The sequence below is a fragment of the Nyctereutes procyonoides genome, unplaced genomic scaffold, assembly GCF_905146905.1.
Source record: "Nyctereutes procyonoides isolate TBG_1078 unplaced genomic scaffold, NYPRO_anot_genome, whole genome shotgun sequence".
NCBI classification, from domain to species: domain Eukaryota; kingdom Metazoa; phylum Chordata; class Mammalia; order Carnivora; family Canidae; genus Nyctereutes; species Nyctereutes procyonoides.
In genome coordinates this window covers 32,856,280-32,880,532 of record NW_026575131.1, presented here as the reverse complement: position 1 = coordinate 32,880,532, position 24,253 = coordinate 32,856,280, and the positions used below count along the sequence as shown (strand labels likewise).

The window sequence follows — 24,253 nt, the reverse complement described above, 5'->3', positions numbered from 1 at the left end:
ATGTTCACCTTGATAGCTTTCAGGCCAACTGCTTCAGAAGCAACATCAAGAAATACTAGAAATGGTAAAACAATAATAATAATAGAAATGAGGAACAAAAGGGGGAAATTATGCTGAGATAAGCATTTCCGCTCAGACTGAGTAGTATGCTCTCAGAGTTGGTGGAAATGGCCAAAAACGGTTTAGGAGTCTAAAAAGTTGGTTGTGTCAGGCTTGGTTGGCTATTCCAGTTCACCGTATGTCAGGGGCATTGTTCGCGTCTCCATAAAAAAGTCCCCAACCTCTGCCTGCAGCCTTCTCCAGGGGCCGCTAACCATTTCAGTTACTCATGTGACACCGGGTTTTAAAAAGAAAAACAAACAAAACGAACCTCAACAAGTATTTAGGAGGGGCCTCGAGAGAACTTTTCACCCCTAGCCGCAGCCCAGGATCCTCCCACGGGAGCTGCCAATGGGCCGCAGCCCGGCCCGACCCGCGGAGCGGCGGCCGGCCACGCCCGGATGCGCGGCCCGCCGGCCCCCGGGCCACACGCTCTGCAGCGGCCGCCCCCGCGCGGGGGGGCCCGGACGAGGCGCGGGGGGCAAGGTGCGGCCGGGCCTCACCTCCACGGCTTGGCCCAGCTCCAGGTCGAAGCCCACCACACACACGCAGTGCAGCCAGGCCGAGAAGCCGTCCCAGCGCAGCAGGCCCCGGCCGCGGCCCTCGTCTTCGTCGTCGTCCTCCGGCGCGCCTCCCGCCGCCACCACCACGGCCGGCGCCCCGCGCTCCTCGGCCGCCGCCACCGCCTCGTCCAACGGCCCGCGGGAGCCAGGCCCCGAGGCCGCCGGGCCCCGCAGAGCCATCGGCCGCCCCCTTGCTGTTCGCGCCGCCTCCGCTGCAGAGCGCGCCCGGCTCCGCGCAGGCGCAGCCGCAGCGGCAGCTGCCGCAGCCGCAGCCGCCGGAGACTGGCTCGGCCGGGGCGGGGGCGGGGGCGGGGGCGGGGCCGGGGCCCACGTGATCCTGGGAGCCGGGCTCGGCTTTGGGGCTCCCTTGCCACGGCGCAGGCGCGGGGTCGTCTTGCAGGCGTTCCCTTGCGGTTGAGAAAGAAACACGCCCTGGCATCCGTGCCTTAAAGCTCCTCGGGAGTGCATTGTGAACCCGGACACCCTTCTTCGCAGCCCAACGACCGGGGCAGGAATTATCCTTGGAATGACACGTTCATAATTGTAAAGTATCGTTAAATTATTACACGTAATGGTAATGGTGGCTAACATTTACCGAGCTCTTACTGTGGGCAGTTGATGTGCCGACAGGCGCTTTACAAATACTTACTCCCGGGGAAGTCCAGGTGGCTTAGTGGTTTGGTGCCGCCTTCAGCCCAGGGCCTGATCCTGAAGACCTGGGATCGAGTCCCACATCAGGCTCCTTGCATGGGGCCTGCTTCTCCCTCTGCCTGTGTCTCTGCCTCTCTCTCTCTCTCTCTCTGAGTCTCTCATGAATAAATAAAATTTAAAAAACAAAAACAAAAACAAATACTTACTCCCTTCATTCTACACATCGTGACCAGTAGTTGGACTTCATTGTTTTCTTTTTTACAGATAAGGAAATTGAGATTCTGAGACGTGACATGGACTAGCCCAACAAGTATTACAACTTCGGTGCCGGCTGTCACTTCGCTCTCTCATCTGCTGATTCAGAGATCTGTGTCTTCACGTCGCTGTTCCCTCTCCACCAGGGTCCCACCCACCTCTCTTGGCCTGGTTGTCCGTGACTCATTCAACACTCACACAACATCTACAGTGCTTTCTGAAACACCAGGTTGGCCTCCACAGCAACCTCTGGATCAGTCTCTCTTAGCAAGGGCCTAGTCTCAGGCAGCTTTGTGGTGGTGGTTGTCGTTGTTTAGATTTGACTTTTATGTCATCTCTTCATCTCTGTCCCCAGTATGGGGCTGGAACTGACAACGCCAAAATCAGGAGTTGCACTCTACCGACTGAGCCAGCCAGGCACCCCAGGAAGCTTTGTATTCGTATTTTGAGCACCAAGGAGGCACTTGGTCTATTGACTTATTCCAGCATGATATCACTGATTAGGGTTTTATTTAGCACCTACTATGCTGAGTATAAATAGCACAATGAAAGTAAATAGGAAACACACAACAATACCTTAATAGAAAAATGAGTAAAAGACAATGGATAATAACTCACAATAAACTTTTTTTTTAAAATCACAGTTTTCATGTTTTTACACATATTATCTCATCTAATCCCCCTAGCAACCCAGAAAGGCAGGTCTAGGGACACCTGGGTGGCTCAGCAGTTGGGCATCTGCCTTTGGCTCAGGGCATGATCCTGAAATCCCAGGATGGAGTCCCGCATTGGGCTCCCTGCATGGAGCCTGCTTCTCCCTCTGCTTATGTCTCTGTCTCTCTCTGTGTGTGTCTCTCATGAATAAATAAATATCTTAAAAAAAAATAGGCAGGTCTCATTATTATTCCCATTTTTACCGGTAAGGATTCTGAGACTCCATGAGATGAGCCAATAGGTAGCCTAACAGATTTAAACCTAGATCTCTCTGACTCAGCTTAAGCTCCTTAGCATTTTCCTGCACCGCCCAGTCAAATCTACCCCATTTGACAAACGTCCTGTATACATCCATAAGATGTTTATTTGGAGTGTTAGCATCAATATTTCAAGAAAAGGGTCAAGTATCATCAGACATCAATAGTGATGTTTGCTAGAGACTATTTTTATATGTAAAATGAACTAGGGACAGCATTAAAGTTAAAAGCCAAGTCTGTGGCCAAAGCAATCTGCCTTCCTACTCTAAAGAATCACTGTAGTTAAAAGAGAAAAAGCAGTGTTCTTCATTTAAGTTAGTCTCTCAACCCCTTATTAGGAAAGAACAGTAGCCTTTACTATTAAAAACAATTGAAAAGAACACTGGACTAGATGTCAGAAGTTCTGGATTCTAGTGCCAGCTCCACCCATGATCATGCTAGGCAAGCTGCTCTTAGACTCAGTTTCTACATTGATAACATAGGAATGATCATTCCCAGCCTACTCACCTCACTAATTATGGGGAAGAGCCAAGCTATCTCAATGCACACATTTTACTGGATGCTACCTCATTATTAATAATTAATAAGCTTTAAACACTACTTGTTCCACAGGGCTGGTTCTTTGACATGTGGATACAGACTGCCATTCCCGGAAATGCTATTGCATAAGTTGAGTTAAGAGTGATCTTGCAGAGTGTAATAATATATTAAAATGAAAACAACGAATTAAGAGGACTGTAAGTTTGATGAGAAAGAGAGCACACCAGGGCTCTAAAGCATCTTAAAGGTAGAAAAAACAATCATTTGGTTTGCTTTGGAAAAAACTAACAAACACCATTCAACCTTTTATACACAAAATCCTCAACCGCTAGAACATTAATTTCCTATGGCTTTTTGTTTCTTTTCATCCTCAAAACTTTGATATCTGGTCTTAGAATCAACTTTAACCTAGTTTCTATAGTTAATACTTGTATGGAGTTGAAGGGGAAAAGTACTAATACTTCCTTCCTTGTTAAGCTTCTGTCATTAGAACCTTTGATTCTGAATGGCTCATAGATCAGATCATCTCTCCAAACTTCCCGTCCTGTTCATGAGTCCTCTGATATTTGTTCAGCGAGCTGCCATTCCAACACCCCCTTTTAAGGTAAAGTCACTACCTTGCAAAGCTGCTATTTTCTGGATATTCATAAGGCTAGAAAATTCTTCCTTTTATGGAGACCAGATCAGCCACTTTGTAATATATACCCCTTGGTCTAAGTTGTACTTGCTGAGATTACATTGAGGGTTTAGCACTTCTACATGATAGCCTTCCAGATATTTGATAATGGTTATCCCACATCTACATGCCTTCTAGTTTCCAGGGTAAACTACCCCAGTTCCTCCTACCATTCCTCAAAGTATGTAGTTTGTAGCCCATTCATCATCCTGTTGCCCAACTGGGGCATATTCCAGCTTGTCGACATTACTCTTAAAATGTGGAGCCCAGGAGGAAACACCATCCTCCAGGTGTGATCTGACCACTCCAGAGTGTATTCTGGGACTATTACCTTACTTGTCCCAGCCTTCAGCCTCCTATTAATGCTGGTTCAGATCACATTTGCTTCTTTTGGCAGTCAGGTCACCTCAGTGGCTCAGGTTTCATTCACTGTCAACTAAAGCCCTGGGTCTTTTTTCATGTGAGGAGTACTTAAGTCAGGATAGGCTGCTTTAGCCAAGAGTATGACTGGATTCATGGCTCTGCTGCTCTTCTAATATTACCAACAACACTGAGCACAGGATTAAAAACATTCCAAACTTCTCTTTCACCCAAACCAAACTCTTAGCATTTCAGAAATTTTTATGTTAAAAAAGAAGGAGGTGCCTGGGTGGCTCAGTTGGTTAAGTGTGCAACTCTTGATTTTGGCTCAGGTCCTAATCTCAGGGTTGTGAGATCAAGCCCTGCACCGGGCTCTGCTTTGGTGGGGGAGCCTGCTTAAGATTCTCTCTCTCTCCCTTTCCCTCTCCCTCTCCCCCTCCCTTGAAGAAGAAGGAGGAGGAGGAAGTGGAAGAGGAAAGAAGAAAGAAAGAAAGAAAGAAAGAAAGAAAGAAAGAAAGAAAGAAGGGAGGAGGGAGGGAGGGAGGGAGGGAGGGAGGGAGGGAGGGAGGGAGGGAGGAGGGAAGGGAAGGGAAGGGAAGGGAAGGGAAGGGAAGGGAAGGGAAGGGAAGGGAAGGGAAGGGAAGGGAAGGGAAGGGAAGGGAAGGGTGAGCTTCTTTAAATAATGGTGTGAATTGCAATGCCAGATATCTGGACTTAATTTTACTAAAAGGGAGGGAGTCCAAGTGCCCTAGATATCCACCTACATAGGCAGCCAGAGGACTTCCCTCTTTTGAGCTAAATGCTGCTGCAGCTGCTAGAGCATAACTATACTTACGGTGGCAAGAAAATGCACAGAGAAATACACAGAGGCTCAGGTGCCAGTGTATTAACCACAGAGAATGGGGTTCACTGCCATACATCTCTGAGAGACCAAATGAAGAGAGAATCCAGGCAAAGAAGACAATAAAATACACTGTAGTAGTGTTTGTGAAAGCCTTAAAAAAGAGGGTGAAGAGCTTTGAGTTTTGTCTTTACCTTCCCAGTATCTCTATAGTGCCCAGTACATGACAGGCACTCAGAAAATTTTTACTGAATGGATGAATATACTTTAAAAATCTTTAATTGCTGATCTCCTATTTTACAGAGTTTTCCCTTCATGAGCAATTGTATGAACACATGAGAAGGTAATATTAAAATGTTTCTTTTTTTAAAGATTTTATTTATTTATTCGTGAGAGACCCAGAGAGAGGCAGAGGGAGAAGCAGGCTCCATGCAAGGAGCCCGATGTGGGACTCAATCCCGGGACTCCAGGATCACACCCTGGGCCAAAGGCAGGCGCTAAACTGCTGAGCCACCCAGGCATCCCTCACCTTACTTATTTGAAGATTTTTTTTTATTTTTATTTTTTTTTACTTATTTGAACATTTATTTTTCCAACTGCCTGACCCAGTTCATACTGAGAGACAGGTTTAGTAGGCCCAGTAGCAGCCAACATGCAAGACAAAAAAGGTAACCTGTCAAGTTCATGCTTTTTCTTTTTTTTAAGATTTATTTATGTCTTCACGAGAGACACACAGAGAGAGGCAGAGACATAGGCAGAGGGAGAAGTAGACTCCCTGTGGGGAGCCTGATGATGGACTCAATCCCAGGACCCTAGGATCACAACCTGAGCCAAAGGCAGACACTCAACCACTGAGCCACCCAGGCACCCCCATGCTCTTTAATCAAAAGTATGAGACCTTTACTTATGAATTATTTTTGTCTAAATTCAAGCAAAATTCTAATATGTATGTTTGCCTAGCTTCCCAGAGTAAAAGCAGCAATTAAGGAAAATGAGGAGGCTTGAGGCTGAGCATGAAAAGAGCAGAATGGAAGGAAAAGGAAAAAAGGAATAAAAAAACAGAAGAGTTCGGAAGGACACACAGTAAACTATTTTTTTTAAGATTTTATTTATTTATTCATGAGAGACACAGAGGCAGAGACATAGGCAGAGGCAGAAGCAGGCTCCATGCAAGAAGCCTGATGCGGCACTTGATCCTGGGACTCCAGGATCACGCCCCGAGCCAAAAGGCAGACGCTCAACTGATGAGCCACCCCCACAGCATCCCCACAGTAAACTATTAACAGTGGTTATATCATGGGGAATAGGAATGGTGGGAAATACAAATGCTGGTGAATAGAAATAGGGAACTTTGTTTTCTATTTTATATAATTCTATCATTTTACAGAGAGCAATATTGCTTTTGTAACTAAACATTACGAAATAACAAAGTGTAATAGAGTTGCTTATAAAAGTGAAAAATTGGAAATCACCTAGTTGTCCAACAATAGGGGATTGACTGAAAAATATGATATATCCATTCAATAGACTATTATACAGTCATTTAAAATGTCATAGGAGAATATTTTATAGCAGAAAAAATGTTCAACATATATATTTTCAGTAGAAAAATGTCACAAAATGAAATATGGTGAATGATCCTGTTTTAATGGACTATAGGCAAAAAACATAAAAGACACTAGAGTTGATACAAAATACACTGAGATAGGAGAAATTTTTTGCTTGGAATTAAACATTTCTTTTTCTTCATCTGTATAATATCTAATATCTCTATAATGTTTTATATATATATAATGAGAAATCAGATAAAACAGAAGGGAAAGAAATTAAATTACAGTGTTTTCACTAATATCTTTGTGGCAGAAACTGCTATGCCACTATGATGATTAATTGTATGTGTCAACTTGATTGGGCACTATGTCCAGATAGTTGGTTAAATATTATTCTGGGTGTGTCTATGAGGGTGTTTCCAGATGAGATTAACATTTGAATTGGTAACGCAGAGAGCCCTCCCCAGGATGGGTGGACCTCATCCAATCCATTGGAGGCCTACATAGAACAAAAAAGTCTGAGAAAGAAAGAATTTGATATCTGCCTTTGAACTGGAATATTAGTCTTCTCGGGCCTTCTGACTCAGACTGAAACTGGAACTTACACCATCAACTCTCCTGGTTCTCACGTCTGTGGACGAGGACAGAAACTATACCATTGACTCTCCTGGGTCTCCAGTTTGCTACTACAGGTGGTGGGACTTCTCAGCCTACAGGCCAATTCCATATAATAAATATACCTCCCTTCCCACCCACCCACCCAGTATATCTCCATCCTATTAGCTCTGTTTTTCTGGAGACTAATACAGACTTTGGTACTGTGCTACTGTAACAAACAGCTAAAAACATGGAATGGCTTTTTTTTTTTTTTTTTTTTTTTTTTGGAATGGCTTTAGAACTGGATAATGGGTTGAGGCTAGAGGAGTTTGGATGTACGTAGAAATATGGCTGTTAAGGGAAATGATTCTGGTGAAGACCGACGAAGAAAAGGGGAGAGCTGGAGAAGAAGCTTCTATCTTTTTAAAGAATACATAAATAATCATCAAAAGAATGTTAAGATATGGATGGGAAAGGCCATTTTGGTGACATCTCAGAAGAAATGAGGGACATATTATCAGACAACGGAGGGAAGGTGATCCTCCTTATAAAGTGTCAAAAGAGGGACACTTGGGTGGCTCAGTGGTTGAGTGTCTGCCTTTGGCTCAGGTCGTGATCCCGGGATCCTGGGATTGAGTTCTACATCAGGCTCCCCCTGCCTATGTCTCTGTCTCTCTCTCTGTGTCTCTCATGAATGAATAAATAAAATCTTAAAAGAAAATGGCAAAAGAACTTGGCTGAACTATATTTTAGTGTTTTGCAGAAAGCAAAACTTGCAAGCTACTGAGGAGATTTCTAAGCAAGGTGTTTTAGGGGCAGTTTGTTTCTTCCTGACTGCTTAGAGTAAAATACAAAAGATAATGAATCCAAGAAGTTAAGCGAAAATTAATCAGAACTTAAAGATTTAGACAATTCTCAGCCTATTAATACTGAAAAAGAGAGAGAGAGAGAGCATGCACAATTGTTCTGAAGAGAACACAAGCATGTGACCAAACAATAGTTTGATTAGTATGGATGTGAACCACAGACTTAATCAGCCACCCCAAAATAAAGTGAAGGAAGGCCATTAGACTTCTTAGCTCCTACAGGGCTGGACCATAGAGCTCTGCAGGTACAAACATGTGCTATTCTTCAAGACAAAGAAGGAATAACCACAAAGGTGATTCACAGATCATGAGGGTTGCCTCCTCAGTTTCAGTGTGTGTGTATGTACAGGAGGGGAGGGTAGTGATTATTGCTTCAGTTTAGTACACCAGACAGCAACCACTTGAAGCCTGGGGGCAGGGCCCCCCAGAGCTTAGGGAGTATGATTCTTACCTGGCAAAGCTGTAGAAACAGGACTACCACCTTACTGGGTCTGAAAGCAGAGCATCCAACAAAAAAGGATTATTCTCAACCCTCAGGATCTAATGCTATTTGCCTTACTGAGGATTTTAGAATTACTTGGGCTCTGATGCCTTTTTCTTCCTTCTAATTTCTTTCTTTTGGAAGGAGAATATTCTATCCTATGCCTGTGCCATAGGCAAACCATTGTAGTTTGGAAGCATATAACTTATCTGGTTTTGTAGGTTCATAACTAGAGAGGAATTTTACCTCAGGATGAATCATACCTCACCCACATCTGATTTAGATGATATTTAGATGTATCTTTGAATATTAGGCTTGAGAATTGATGCTAGAATGAGTTAAGACTCTGAGGACTATTAGGATTGAATGAATGGATTTTGAATGCAAGAAGAACACAAATTTTGAGGGGGGGGGGCAAGTGTAGAATATGAATGTCTGTGTCTCCCGAAAATTCATATGTTGAAGCTCTATCTACCAAATTAATGGTATTTGGAGCTAGAAGAAAATTAAGTTTAGATGAGGTCATGAGGATGGGGCCTCAGTGTCTTTACAAGAAGAGACCAGAGGTCTCCCTCTGCTATGTGAGAACACAAGAAGGGGGCCATCTGCAAGCCATGAAGACAGCCCTCATCAGGGAACTAAATAATTCAGCACCTTGATCTTGGACTTCCCAGCCTCCAGAACTGAGAAGTAAATATCAACTGTTTAAGCCACCCAGTCTATGATATTTTGTTATAGCAGCCCAACCTGACTTACACAGCCACTCAATATCCATTATCCCCCTTCTACTTAGTAATGCAGCCTGGTTTAATTTGGGGTGGCACTGAACACAAAATGCTATTTTTCTTAGCCTCCATAGAAGATAATATGTGACCACGTGATGAATAAAATGTATGCAAAAGTGTTGATTGGGACATCTGATTGTACTCTTGAAAAGCACGCAGAAAAAAGTAAATAAACACACCAAGCAAGTTCTTGCCCTTTTGTACTCTCCTGTTTTCCCCTACTGCCAACCTAGACATGAAGGTCAAAGTCAAAATTCCAGCAGCCATTCTGGGCCACAAAGAAAATTTCAAGAGACTCACATCCATAAGGCACCAAACCAATGCCAGCAACAACCTGTCTCTAGACTTCTTAAAAATTAACCCTTATGGGAGCACCTGGGCTGCTCAGTCAGTTAAGTGTACAACTCTTGATTTCATCTCAGGTCATGATCTCAGGATTATGGGATTGAGCCTCACATTGGGCTCTGTGCTCAGCACAGAGTCTGCTTGGGATTCTCTCTGTCCATCTGCCTCTCCCCTACCTCTGCTTACATTCTTTCTCTTTTTTAAAAAGATTGATTGATTTGAGAGAAAGAGAGAGAAAGAGAGAGAGAGAGAGATTGCACACACATGGTGGGGGGGAGGCAGAGCAGAGGGAGAGGAAGAGAAGCAGACTCCCTCCTGTGCAGGGAACCGGACATGGGGCTTGATCCCAGGGCTCCAGGATCGTGACCCGAGCTGAAGGTAAACATTTAACTGACTGAGCCACCCAGGTGTTGCCTCCCTCTTTAAAAAAAATAATAACTCTTATCTATTTAAGCAACTGTAGTTAGAACTGTCACGTGCAGCTTTGTAATTCATAACTGACATGAGTCAACTTTCACATTAAAACTTTACAATATACAAACCTCGGATGTACAACTTCAGAAAGTTCAAATAGTAGGTAAAAGTTAGAAACAAATTTATGTTTAGAGTTGACCTCTCAGTTAATTACTTTTATACAAAAGCAGATTTAAAAATAGTTTCGTTTTGGAGAACTAGAATTTTTTTGATAGTTTTGTTGTGGTTCCCCACTGCTTTTACCTGTCCATCATCCATTGCACCTTCTGCCTGAGAGTCCCCAGGTTTTCAACACCCCACTATCATTCTCAGTCCATGGGATTCAGGAGAAGCTAAATGTTATCCCTAAACTCCATTGTGGGTACCTGACCCAGGCCTAGCCAATCAGTGTATTCAATATACCTAGAACAATGACAAGTACAGGTCTCTCCTCATTCATGCCCAATCAAACAGTGCAACTTAACTCTGGAAATCCTTTGACCTGTTCTGAAAGAGGCATTGTCCTAACATCAGGATTGCAGAGAGGAAAGAATGTAAGCTTGGAGCTGTTAGCAGACTTATCACTGTAAATGAAGAGCTGGACCCAGAATGGAGCCAGTAGAGAAAAAAAACAAAAAATGCAAAGAGTAAGACTAAGTCCTGATGACATCATTCAGCCGTGGATTCAGCCAAGTCTGATCTTTTCAGATTCATGAGTCAAATATGTTTTTTTTGGTTGAACCAGTATGAGCTACATCTTCTGACATTTGAAACTATGGGGGCCCGATTAATATAGTCACACATGGTAAATAATCCTGATTCATCATATTATTAGCCTTTTACCAATTACATCAAGTGTTCATATGAAATTTTCCCTGAGAGTTAATTTACCATAAAAAGCAGTATTACAAAATATTAGCATAATGAATTGCTTCTAGGTTTTTATATTATAAAATAACTTACAAATTTTTTTAAGATTTTATTTATTCATCTGAGAGAGAGAGCACACAAGCAAGGAGAGGGGCAGAGGGAGAGAGAGAAGAAGCAGACTCCTTGCTGAGCAGGGGGTAGGGGTGGGCTGGATCCCAGGACCCCAGGACCCCAGGATCATGACCTGAACCAAAGGCAGACACTTAACTGACTGAGCCACCCAGGTGCCCCTTTCCACAAATTAGTTTTAATTGTACAAAATAGGAAGGGTAACATCATTTCTATAATATGATCATTATAACCTAACCAAACAGTATTTACCTCAACAAAAAAAGAAACAATTTTCATTGAAAAATGATCTTCAGACAAAAAAGATAACTCATTCTCCCTTCTTACAAATATTTATTTAATTTATGAAAGTCATACTCCTGAATTATGAGGGATAGCAAACTGAATGTGATGTTTCTAGGACCTTACAATTTATCAGACAAAACATTAATACTAATAATAGTTATATAACATTTTCTGAAAATTAGAGAATAATAAGAAATAATACATTCTATAATATTATTATAGATGCTAGAGTTCTTAGAGATCCAACAGTTTTTTCAACACATGGTTGAGGAAACTGAAACTCCAAGAGCCAGTGACTTAGTTCCCATGGCAAAATCCCACTAGAAGCCAGACCTCCTTAGACACAGTCCAACATTCTTTCTTACTACCCCACCCTACCTCAGTTAGGAGAACAGCAAAACACTAAGACGTTTCTCCAACTATAATTTTTCTTCTATGTAACCTAAAAAGGAGAATCTCAAAGACCACACTGAAATAAGTTTGATTCTCTTTTTATCATTTACAGAGACAAAATAGTAAGTCTCTGCCTTAGTATCAAGGTTTGCCTTCAATTTCTGTCATAGTTTTTCCTCCCATTGATTTTTGTTTTTTAATCAAACTAACCTTGAATGTGTAGCATTCCTGCCCGGAAAAAAAAAAAATCCCAAACAGCTTGTTTTGAACATGTTTATTCTGTTCTGAATTCTGGGCAAACTAAGGGAGTCTGATAAGCCAAACTAAAGGAGTTAGTTACCTAAATTAAACTTAATCCAGACTTCTCAGCCAGGTAAACCAGCTTGCATAAAATACTAGGACACTGCAAACTCTAATTCTATTGTAAGAGTTGGGTCTATGGAAAATAAAGGACATGCAGTGATTCCATACAAGGACTGCTATTCCTAGGCACCCAAGAATTTACAAAGAAGACTAGTTCTCATTAGAAAGAATTGTTATGAAGTATGTATTTTTGCAGTGTCACTGAGGTGGGGACCCCCCCCCCCATGGATAATTTGAGAAAGTGGATTAAAAATTTCGTTTAAAAAAAACAAAGTCAGAGGACGGATTCCCTGATTACAAACCTTGTGATACAGCTAGAGCCATCAAAAGAGTGTGGTAGTAGCTTAAGGACAGATTGTATAGACTAATAGAATAGACTAGAAAGCCTTGGGGGTTAGTTGCTGGGAAGACCAAGGCATGATTGGAAGGCTGGAACTTTCAACCCTGCTCCATGACCTCCCAGAGAGAACAGGGGCTGGGTGTTGAGTTAGTCACCAATGGCCAGTGATTTAATCAACCATGCCTCCATAATGAACCCTCCATAAAAACCCTAAATGGTGGGATTTGGAGAGTTGCTGGGTTAGTGGACATATGCACATATGGAAAGGGTGGGACATGCAGAGAGGGCATGGAATCTCTGTACCCTTTTCCTGTATTTTTCCCCTATGCCTCTCTTCCATGTGACTGTTTATGTGTTGTATCTTTTATAATAAAGGAGGAAGAGTAAGTAAAGTTTTCTTGAGTTCTGTGTGCTGTTACAGTGAATTATCAAACCTGAGGAAAGGGTTGTAGGAACCTCTGATTTTTAGCCAGTCAGAAGTACAGGTGGCAACCCAGAACTTCCCAGGCCAGAAATCCAAGATTAAGATGCCATCAGGGTTGGTATTTGGTGAGAGCTCTCTTCCTGGCTTGTAGACAGCTACCTTTCTGCTGTGTTTCATGTGGCCTTTCCTGTGTGTATGCAAGGAGAAAGAAGTATCTGGCATCTCTTCCTCTTCCTATAAGGATACTGACCAGTCCTATTGTATTAGGATTGGACTTATGCACTTATGACCTCATTTAACTGTAATTACCTCTCTAAAGACCCTATCACCAAATACAGTCACATTAGGTTAAGGGCTTCAGCTATGAATTGGGCCAGGGGACTGGGGTACACTCCAACAGATGGGTGATCAGAGAAGGTCTTTCAGAGGAGTTGACATTTCTACTGAGACCTAAAGGATATAGAAGCTTGTTATGGGATGAGCCAGAGGAAGGTGACTATACAAAAAGAAACATATGCAGAGGTATAATCTGCATTTGTTATACTGTTTGAGAATATTGAGTTATTATGTAGAGGAAAAGAAAAAACATGGAATAGAAGAAACTCATATATTAAATATAGAGAAGTAGTTAGTGGGTAGAGCACATATGTGTTAAATGTAGACAGAAAGAAATTAAAGGACCATGAGTAATATTTGAGAGGCACTAAATTTACATGAAGCACCTAAGCACTAAATATTCATGACAAATTAAATATATGAGATATTTAATGCCCAGGATACACTAAATATAGATGAGCACTTAATATTTAGAGCACCATAATCCAGTCATTCATTAGTAATAACTATTCTGGTCCTCTGCCCCAAACACATAAACCCCTGGCTCAAATAAAACCCATAGCTATTCAGCAGGTTAATTGGGAAGCCACAACTATTGGCAAGGTGTAGTTGGCTCCATGTCTTTCTGGTATGTCTTTGGCCTACGATACCTTCTGTTTGTAGACTTCCTTGCTTGAACTTCAACTCTGGTCCATCAGCAGAGAAGGCTGATGCAGCAGAGAGATGTAGGACATACAAACATTACATAACCCAGGATTGAAGTAGCATGATCTTTCACTTCTCTCATACTGTTTCCTAATAGTGTGTTAACTTATCCCCCCCCCCATCTCTTTTCTCTTACTTTACACTATGTATTTTAAGTAAATAAACTATGTGACTCAAGCATTTTAATTTAACAGAGTGCTTCTGTTCTATAAGTTTTGGGATATCCTGCCTGATAGTATAATTGATGTTTACCATTGCCATCAAGATAATTTCCCATACAGCAAAAGGCCTTAAAATGGGAAAAGCTCAATATGTTCTAGAACTGCACTGCCCAATATAGTGGCCACTAGCCACATGTGGCTATTTAAATTTAAAATAACTAAAATTAAATTTAAAAAAATTTTAAGATTTTTATTTATTTATTTGAGAGAGAGAGAGAGAGAGGGGAGAGAGAGAGAGAGAGCCCTCACAAGCAGGGGAGAGGGGTAGAGCGAGAGGGAGAAGCAGACTCCCTGCTGAGCAGGGAGCCTGATGCAGCTCCATCCCAGGACCCTAAGATCATGACCTGAGCCAAAAGCAGATGCTAACTAACTGAGCCACCCAGGCATCCCCCTAAAATTAAGTAAAATTTAAAATTAATTTCCTCAGTTGCATTATTCATATTTTAAGTGCTCAATAGCTACATGTAGTTGGTGGACACCAATGGCAACTGGACATTGCAGAAGAATATTTCTGTTATTGTAGAATGCTCTGTTGGGCATGATGTTTTAGAAACTTAGAGGTCAGAGGGTGATGATGAGGAAGGTGGCTGGGGATGAGTTTGTGGGAGAAGGAGGTGTTAACATCATGCTGGGGACTTGTAGATCATGTTCGAGTTTCAACTGCAGTCTGAGTACAATAGACATAATTTGATTTATATTTTCAGATGTTCTTTCTGGTTATTGACTGGAGAATGGATTGGAAGATGTGCAGAAAAGAGTTAGCATAGCCAGCCTGCTATCTTTTGAAAGTCTGTCTTATAAGATTGGTCCTTGGCTCATGTTTGCAAACTCAGATTTTCGAAGGATCCCCACCACCCAAATGGTAAGAATGCCTTATTTTGCTTAAACTGTTTGTACAAACAATGTGCTTTATGCTGGACACCTGCTTTGATACTCTCAAGCATTTGTACCTGCTAGGCAGAGGATGCCTGTGTGACGAGCCCTAATAAAATCCCTAGTCACTGAGTTTTAAACAAGCTTCCCTGATTGACAACATTTCACATGTGTTGTCATAACCCATTGCTCTGGGAAATTAAGCATATCCTGTGTGACACTAGTGGGAGAAGCTTCTTAAAAGGGTGAGCCTTGTTTCCCCTGGACTTTGCCTCATGTGCCTTTTCCCTTTGCAGTTTTTGCTTTGAATTCTTTCGCTGTAATCATAGATAGTCATGAGTACAACTCTATTCTGAGCCCTATGAGTCTTCCTAGCAAATCGTTGAACATGGGGCAGGTAGTCTTGGGGATCCCTAGCTCAGAGGAGGAGGACACAACAATGAAGGGTTGGAAAATCATTTAAGAAGCAATTTCAGTCATCCATCCAGGTGAGATATAATGATGACCTGGACTGGGATGGTGGCAATTAAGATGGAGGGATATAAGTAAAAATTTTCAAAATATTATCTTCATTGCAGAAATACAGACAGTTTTGCCCTTTAAATGGTTTTCATTTCTGTCCCTTCTGTCTTTGCTTTCCGAGAGCTGATCCTACCATTGTATCTTGAGTTCATATTAATGCATGGATTTAGGAAGTCAGTCTTCCTATCAGGTTCACTCATATAATCTAATCTTCCTTAATCACCAATCCCACCCTACTCTCATTGCATGAAATTCCTTTATCTCAATTTCACAACTCTCTCATAACCTATCCGCACCCCATCTAACTTAACTGCCCATCCAGATACTCTCTGACACTTGTCCTCTTCTCAGGCAGATGCCTGACCCAATGTGCTCATTCCCAGTCTTAGCTTTAGTCATGTACTCTATTTTCTCTCTCCTTTTCTTCTTCCCAACTTATTCAAGTTCCCTTTTATTCAGAGAGTTTTCCCTGATTGGCCCTGCCCTGATTGTGCTCCTTAGTTCCTCTCAGCCAAAACATTTAGAGTAAGTACCACATACCTTCGAATGTATGTATGTATCAGTTAGGATTTTTTTGTTTGGAAGTTACAGAAAACCCAGTACAAATGGACTTAAATAATAAAAGAAAATTTAGTAATTCATGTAGCTTAAATTTCAGGGGGTATCTTCCTTTACTGGAGCTCTATTGAAAGGTTCCAACAATATCATGAGGATTTGGTTGCTCTCCATTTTGGGGTTCTACTTCCCATTAAGTTGGTTTTATTCTTGAGCTTTATCTATGTGATTTTCCTCCTCCTCCCCCAACACATCTCAAACCTCCAACTTCACATCGTCCCAGGCTTGAGCTCAATGGGAAAATAGCATTTCTTCTGGAAAATTTCAAGCAACTCTTAAAATTCACCTTTTCTATTTTGAGTTGTTCATACCCATCTCAGGACCAACACTGTGGTAAATAGAATTCTGGGTGACTGTTGGTCAGATCTGGGTCACATGCTCCATTCCCAGGACTGGGAGTAGAGCCCTATCTGAATCAAGTGGATTCAGAATGAAATAAGGGGAGTTTCTAATAGAATTTTTTTTTAATTTTTTTATTTACTTATGATAGTCACAGAGAGAGAGAGAGAGAGGCAGAGACACAGGCAGAAGGAGAAGCAGGCTCCATGCACCGGGAGCCCGATGTGGGATTCGATCCCGGGTCTCCAGGATCGCGCCCCGGGCCAAAGACAGGCGCCAAAACGCTGCGCCACCCAGGGATCCCATAAGGGGAGTTTCTAAAGGAAAATTAAGATAGGATTATCGGATAAAGGGACACTGAGAGGCAAAAACAATTATGACCACCATAATTCATGTAACCATATGAGCTGCTTCATGACATGCAGAAATTTCACCCCTTTTTACTTTTTTGAATCAAATTAAATTTGGCACTGGCTTCACCTGCCTAATATTAATGACCAATCATCAGGTGCTTCTCCCCATCTGAACATACATAAATCCTGGAAATTATGGAATTCAGAAAAATTGAACCAATAGCTTTGGCCTTGGTTCATCATGATAGCTTGGAGATAGCTTGGAGATACTCACTGCCCTCATTTTCCATTTGAATATAAGCAGCTCTACTGAGGTCATCTGCTCTTTCTAGACCATTGGGATTTTTACTGTCAATCCCAAGGCTAAATTACATAGTGTTAAGGCATCCATACTCCTTTTCAGTGGTTTTGCACCTCCCTGGACATAACCGTATGGAATCAAAACTCACATCTGTAGTAGTTGTATGCTTATATACTCTCTTAGAGTAATTGCTACAGATATGTGTAGGCAATATTTTTCTTTCAGGCTAAACTCTGTTTATAATTTATGTTTTTGTGTGCCTTACTTTGCTGAGCATAGAGAACAATAAATACTTGTTGGTATGTACAAAGAGGAAAATTCAGTTTCTGCCTAAGGGAATTTATAACTGGCCAAGGAAATACAACCCAGAAGAAGACACCCAGATATGACCATGAATCGAGAAAGAATAAGGGAGAGGTGTCTGGGTGGCTCAACTTGTTGGGCAAATGACTCTTGGTTTCTACTCAGGTTATGATCTCATGGGTTGTGAGATTGAACCTGGTGTCAGGCCCCACACTTAGCAGGGAGTCTGCTTGAAGATTCTCTCTCTGCCTCTTCCCCAACACATGCAGGCACTCTCATGCTCTTGAATAAATAAATAAGTCTTAAAAAAATAATAAGAGAACTAGAAAACAAGAAGAGAAAGCATTATAGGGGCTCTAAGAGAATGAGGTTTGCTGAGGGTTCAGAAAAGATTACATAAAGATGGACTCATTAAGGAATGCCCTTGAAGTCTTGAATCCTTTTGAGAGAGAAAAGAGACTTTTTGATTTTCTGATTTTTTGAAAGAAGGATTTTTTAAATATAAAACAACACTGTTGGGCATGGATACAGAAGTATGGAATACAAATTATTCTCTCTTTCTCTCTCTCTACCCAGGTCCCTCTTCATTAAGATTCAGTCTTCATTCAAATTTAATTTGTAAGAGATGTCATTTTAATTAATTTAACATTTAATATCTATTAAAGTAGATTCAAACTGTGTAATTAAAAAAATAAAAATAAAAAAACTGTAATTTAATTTCATAATAGTTATGCAACTAGTGCTACCATTCTTTCACCCACTTTATTTGACCTTCATGGACTGGTAGGGGCCTTTATATGGTCTGTAGGGATAAGGAGATAGACCAGCAAACTGCAAGCACCAGGTGTCTGCTTCAGCACTTGTCTGCCTCTTAGCTCCCAGGGCCTGGAGAATGGTATAGTGTTGAGGTATACAATATCACTAAGTGGTGAGTAATATATCTGCCATTCCCCCTTTGCTTTTCCCAGGCACTTTTCCGACAGGATTGACTATGAAACCAGCTGTCCTGATATAAGATACTGGTGAAGAGGAACACAGTGACTTAAAGCATCAGACATAAGAAAAGCATTCTTTTTTTATTACATAAAAAAAGACTATAAAGAATAGAAAATACCAAAGAGCAGAGAAATAAGACATTAAGTTCTTTGATAGGAACATCTTTTAGTAACTGGTAACCAATAAAAATGAAATTCCGGAATGCTACTGCATACTTTTGAAAGACAGGTATCAGATTTATGTGAAATCTCTTACAAAACAGCAATAATAATGGGGTTAATACTGCATTTCCAATAACCCACTGCAGGACCGGATGAGAAAGTGGGATCAGAGCTGGAAAGAGAATTCAGCATGCAGAAGGGGGAGTTAGTATAGACAGAAACTGCATTTGTTCCTGCCACAGGGAATTCTCTGATTATTATGTATCAGATGTTAGTAGAAAAAGTGATTTGCTCTCCGGCTAAAGAGTCAGATTTAACAGATATAAGATGGGGGCAGGAATCTGCATTTTTAACAAACCCTCTAGGTTATTCAAATGTAGGTGGTCTGAGGATTCTACCTTGAAAAACACTGCACATTCAGAGCAGTTGATAATTCAGATTTTCTATACAGAAGTAAAGTGTGGAAAGCTCTCTAGTTTGAGAGGGTGCTAGGGAGACTCATCCAGAAAGTTTGTTTAGAAAACAAACACCCTGTATGTTTATATAAGGTGATGAGGAGCTCCTGAGAGACACTGGTGTCAAGGAATGCTTAAGGGTAGTGCTTCTTGGGCAGCCCAGTGGCTCAGCGGTTTAATGCTGCCTTCAGCCCACGGTGTGATCCTGGAGACCTGGGATCGAGTCCCACATCAGGTTCCCTGCATGGAGCCTGCTTCTCCCTCTGCCTGTGTCTTTGCCTCTCTCTCTCTCTCTCTCTCTCTCTCTCTGTGTGTGTATGTGTGTGTGTGTGTCTCATGAATAAATAAATAAAATCTTTTTTAAAAAGGGTAGTGATTCTTAAACTTTAATATGCACACAAATCATCAAGGATCTTGTTAAAGTGTAGATTCTAATTCAGTGGGGGCTGGGTGGATCCTGAGGATTCTGTATTTCTCACAAGCTCCCAGGTAATGCCAATACCGATGGTCCCAGGACTGCCCTTTGGCAAGATTTTAACTGAAAGTAAGGTTGTGTAATGGAGAGAGACACGATAAGAAATTGCATGTAAAGTGGAAAAGTAAGACATGAAACACAGCCAAGATCTGAAGAAAACTTAATCCAAAGGATAAACAAATTAGAATCATGAAAAGGGAGGTAGCTGGCAATTTAGACTGGCTAAGAGTGAATCACCAAGGCTCTTCCCCGCCCCACATGAAGCATGTTTTATGTATACATGAAAAGAGGGTGGTCTTAGATAGGGTTGCAGGCCAGGTCTTATCAGCCTATACATAGCAAAAATTCAGCTGAGTTTCTTTAAAGAAACTCACTGTTCTCTCTGATTAACAAAACCTCCTCCCACAAACTAGAAAATGCCATTTTGCAATGCAGGATAACTAATCATCACCACAGAAGTTTCATAAACCAATATCTTACATCTTTCTTTGTTGAAAACCTTGGATGGCTCCCCACAGTTAGGGACAAACCTAGGTTTCTGAGCTTTGAGTTCAATGTCTTCCACAATCTGCCCCAACCCTGTGTTTCCAGCCCTATCTCTCACCAATATCCAGTATTCTCATGAATATTTATTGCAGGTCGCACTTACCTCTGGAGTACTTCTTATCTAGTCAGTTCTTTGCTGGAATGTCTTTTTTTTCTAATCTATTCTTCAAAGCCTAGTTTAAACATAATGAGGATGATGACGTATCAACAATCTATATTTACTCAGTCTTTACTTTTGGTAGGCACTAAGTATCAGAATGAATTCCTACTCTGACTCTGAAAGGTAATGATCATGATGATTGCCCATTCATTCATTCATTCAGCAATATTTATTGTGCTCCTAAGGTATGCCAGGCACTACTCTAGGCACCAAAAACTAAACAGACAACTCCCTTCCTTCAACAGGTTTACATTGCGATTTAAGGGACCAATACTATCATGCAATATGTCAGTGGTAAGTGCTGTGGAAAAAAAAATGAAGCAGAGTATGGGGATACCGGTAAAGGGAAGAGTTTGTGCAAACGCTTGAATAAAGACAACTGCTACCCTTGAGGATAACTGGAGGCAGAGAAAAAAGCAAATGCAAAAGGACTGCTTGACGTGTTTTGGCAAGGAGAGCATGACTAAAGAAGATGATGGTTGGAGTTGTGGGGAGGTGGGGCTAAATCCTACAGGAGGGCTTTATAGATTAATTTAAGAGTTTTGCCTTTTCCCTTAAGTTAGATGGAAAGCCATAGTCCTTTTTCAAAGAGTTGGGGGCTACTGCCTTCAAAATTGATCACAGGGGAACAAGGGCAGAATCAGGGAGATCTGTGAGGAGCCTACTGCAAAAATCCAGGTGAGACATGACAGAGGTAGGGAGTAGTGGTCAGATCCTGAATCAACTTAGAAGGTTCAAGAGGCAAAATTTAGGTGGCAGTGAAAGAATGAGAGGAGCTAAAGATAGCTAAGTGTTTTGGCCTCTACAATTGGTGGGATGGAGTTGCTATTTGTTGCTATCTTATAGATAAAGCATTTGAGGTTTAAGGAGATTCAGTAATTCCTTCAAAGTCAACTGTCTAGTTGTCGTTACAGGTTTATCTGGAAATACCGAGTGGTAGTTCCTTTTCCCTCTAGGAAATAGCCTTCCTATGTAAAGACAGCACTGAATCTAGGAAGGGGTTATGGGATTTTTAGGATTTCCAAGTGTCTACATCTCCCAGAGCATCCAGAAAAGGACAGTACTCAGGTTGGGATGGCTGCAGGATGTCTTGGAAACAGTTTACAAAGCACTAATACCCTAAGTACTGGGCTGCTTTCTGCCCGAAGTGTAAAAGACCTCTGGGGAGAGTTGTCTCTCTCCAGACAAAGGAGAATTAATAGTATAACCCCAATTCAGTGTCCCAGGACCACTCAAACCCCAGAGGTCTTGTATAGTTCACTGCAATGGGGAAAAGAATCCCAGAAATAAATCTTTCCCACCTTGATGAGTGGGGATTCTAGCCATATTTTATTTGAAGGAGAAGGGAAATAAAGAAATATGATGGGGATGTTCATTATGGCATTGCTAATTAAGGGAAAACCTTGGGAACAAACAATGTTCAACAGCATGGGAAGAGCTGATATAATTAAGGTATTTATATAGAGTATAATTCTATGTATCTATTTAGAAAGCTGGAACAGATCTATATTTATAGATGTGGAAAGGTGTCCACAATGTGCTACAGAATGAAAGGATCAGTTTACAGAACAGAATGTAGAGTATGATCCTATGCAAGTCAAACCATGTGCACACGTACGCATACACAAATAAATATATGAAGAGACAGTTGGAAGCAAATTCACAAAATGTTAATAATGCTTATCTGTGGCTAGTGAGGTTTATGTAATTTAACTTATTTCCTGTTTTTCTAGATTAACTGAACTTTTTAAAATGAGCATGTCTCAATTATGTAATCAGGAAAAATGTTTTCATCTTAGAAAAAATCTATTAGAATTCTGTAATTGTACCTTTAATTATGCTGTAAAAATTTTATCTAAAGCTAAGTTTAAAATATTAATTAGACATTTTGTTACTTGAAAAATCTTTATTAAGCCTCCATTTTTATCAATTAAATGTTGAAGAGTGAGGTACGTTAAGTGGTATCTCTTCATGCTAACCACTAAGCACTTTGGTAAAAACACTCAGCTCCATTTACTCATTTTTAACATTACTTTCCCTGGGCTTCCTTGCTAACAAAAATTAAGTGTTTAGTTTTTAAAAACCACAGTTATTTCCACCAATAAGATGACATGAATTCCACTGATATTAAATTTTTTACAGAGGCAAAAATATTTATGAAACAACCAAAGAAAAAAATACTGTTCAAAGTCTGGGATTTTATCACATTTTTTTACAATAATTGTTTTTAACCTGATTACAAGACTATTTGATCTGAAGGTTACTTTTTCTATAATGCTAAGGATATGGACACTGCATTTATCTGCATATTTCTAAATAACATGGTTCTTGGATAAGTAGATCAGGTCAAACTAGGTGAATTGGTTGAATTCCAACTCTTAGAGTATTAGGTTCAAGACCATAATTAAAGATGAAAATCACTATATTAGTTGAAAAACAATTTCAAAGAACTAGAAGACTATTGACAATGAAATTGAGACCTGGAAAATACTGAATAAAGAAAATCAAGCCACACTTGTTATATATTCAACAAAGGGAGATATTTTATTTTCTTTTGTTCACAAAAAGCAGGAAGAGGAAAAAGGAAAAACAGAAAGTAGAAAATCATGAAACTGATACAGATTTACTGGAAAATAGGCAAAGTAAACAGAAATAGAATTATATTTGAAAAAAATTTAGAACAGTGATATAGATGGGGCATAGACCATAAGATATTAGAGGTAATGAAACAAGTAAATCTAAATAAAAAGGAAACTTATTTGGAAGGGGGAATAATAGTTATTTAGTCTCTGCCCTATCCTTCAATCTCTATATCAAATTAGTCACCAGGTTCTGCTGATGGTCGAATTCCCAGCAAAACTGGAAGATACCAAAAAATGGTCTTCAAGGGGTGGCTGGCTGGCTTAGCTAGTAGAGCATGCAACTCTTGATCTCAGGGTTGTGAGTCTGAGTCCCACATTGGGTGAAGAGTTTACTTTAAAAAAAAAAATAACGTTCTTTGAGTTAATTCTTACTACCTGGTTCTAACTCTCTTCCTTCAATCTCATCCCAGGTTCTTACTGTAAATCCCATTTCTAAACGGCTTTGCTATCGGTGAAAGATAAACTCAAAACTCTAAATTTTATTGAGATTTTATTCACCCATGGGCTTATTTTTTAATTAAGAGATGTTTGCATGAAAAGGCCTTCAAAATTTAAGTGTTTGTCTTCAGCCTGACCTCGCATTTTTTTGGGTTCCATGCCAGATCAGTGTTTCCAGTGGCCCACTGTACATACTTACCTGGACCACAGACCACTGAAACTCACTGGCTCAAAACTTGCTCCTCCTAGCTTCCACATCTTTCCTCATAATTCACATTCTAAAAATTATACCTCCTTAAAGCTCCCTCATCAATTCTCCCCTTCTTTGTTCACAATGCTAAGGGCTTACTTCAAGCACTAATAACTTAGCACCTGGACTTGCAGTCGTTTTTTAAATGGCCTCTCTGCTTCTAATTCACCTTCTATTTGGCCATGACTCTAGAATGTACAATTTATAATTGTAAATTTAGGGACACCTGGGTGGCTCAGTGGTTGAGTGTCTGCCTTTTGCTCAGGGGGTGATCCTTGAGTCCCGGGATCGAGTCCCACATCAGGCTCCCTGCATGGAGCCTGCTTCTCCCTCTGCCTGTGTCTCTGCCTCTTTCTCTCTCTCATGAATAAATAAATAAAATCTTAAAAAAATTGTAAATTTAAAAGTGATCATGTCAGTTGCCTGCTAAAAAAATTCTTCAATGACTTTTCATTGCCATCAGGATAAAAGGACAGACACCGGGGCACCTGAGTGACTGAATTAGTTGGGGGCATCTGCCTTCAGCTCAGGTCATGATCACCAAGTCCTGGGATCCAGCCCCACCTTGGGCTCTCTGTTCAGTAGGGAGTCTGTATTTACCTCTGCCTGTGCCTCTTGCCCTGCTCATGCTCTCTCTCTCTCTCTGTCTCAAATGAATAAATAAAAATTTTTAAAAAGATTTTATTTATTTATTTTTTATTCATGAGAGACACAGAATGAGGAGC

At 40.9% G+C, this 24,253-nt stretch overlaps 1 protein-coding gene across 5 annotated transcripts in view; it reads right to left on the bottom strand.

Annotated features, from left to right (window-relative positions):
* DENND6A (DENN domain containing 6A) overlaps nucleotides 1-24,253 on the bottom strand; it is an 89,016-nt gene that overhangs the window by 47,420 nt on the left and 17,343 nt on the right. Inside the window, exon 1 of one of the 5 annotated variants that reach the window (XM_055344204.1) lies at nucleotides 603-911. The exons of 3 other annotated variants lie outside the window; for them this stretch is intronic. In XM_055344204.1, the coding sequence (XP_055200179.1) occupies nucleotides 603-842 (240 nt within the window). In that variant the 5' untranslated portion in view covers nucleotides 843-911. Of the gene's footprint in view, nucleotides 1-602; nucleotides 912-24,253 lie in introns of those variants that run through there. One more of the 5 variants, XM_055344205.1, reaches the window with a different exon arrangement.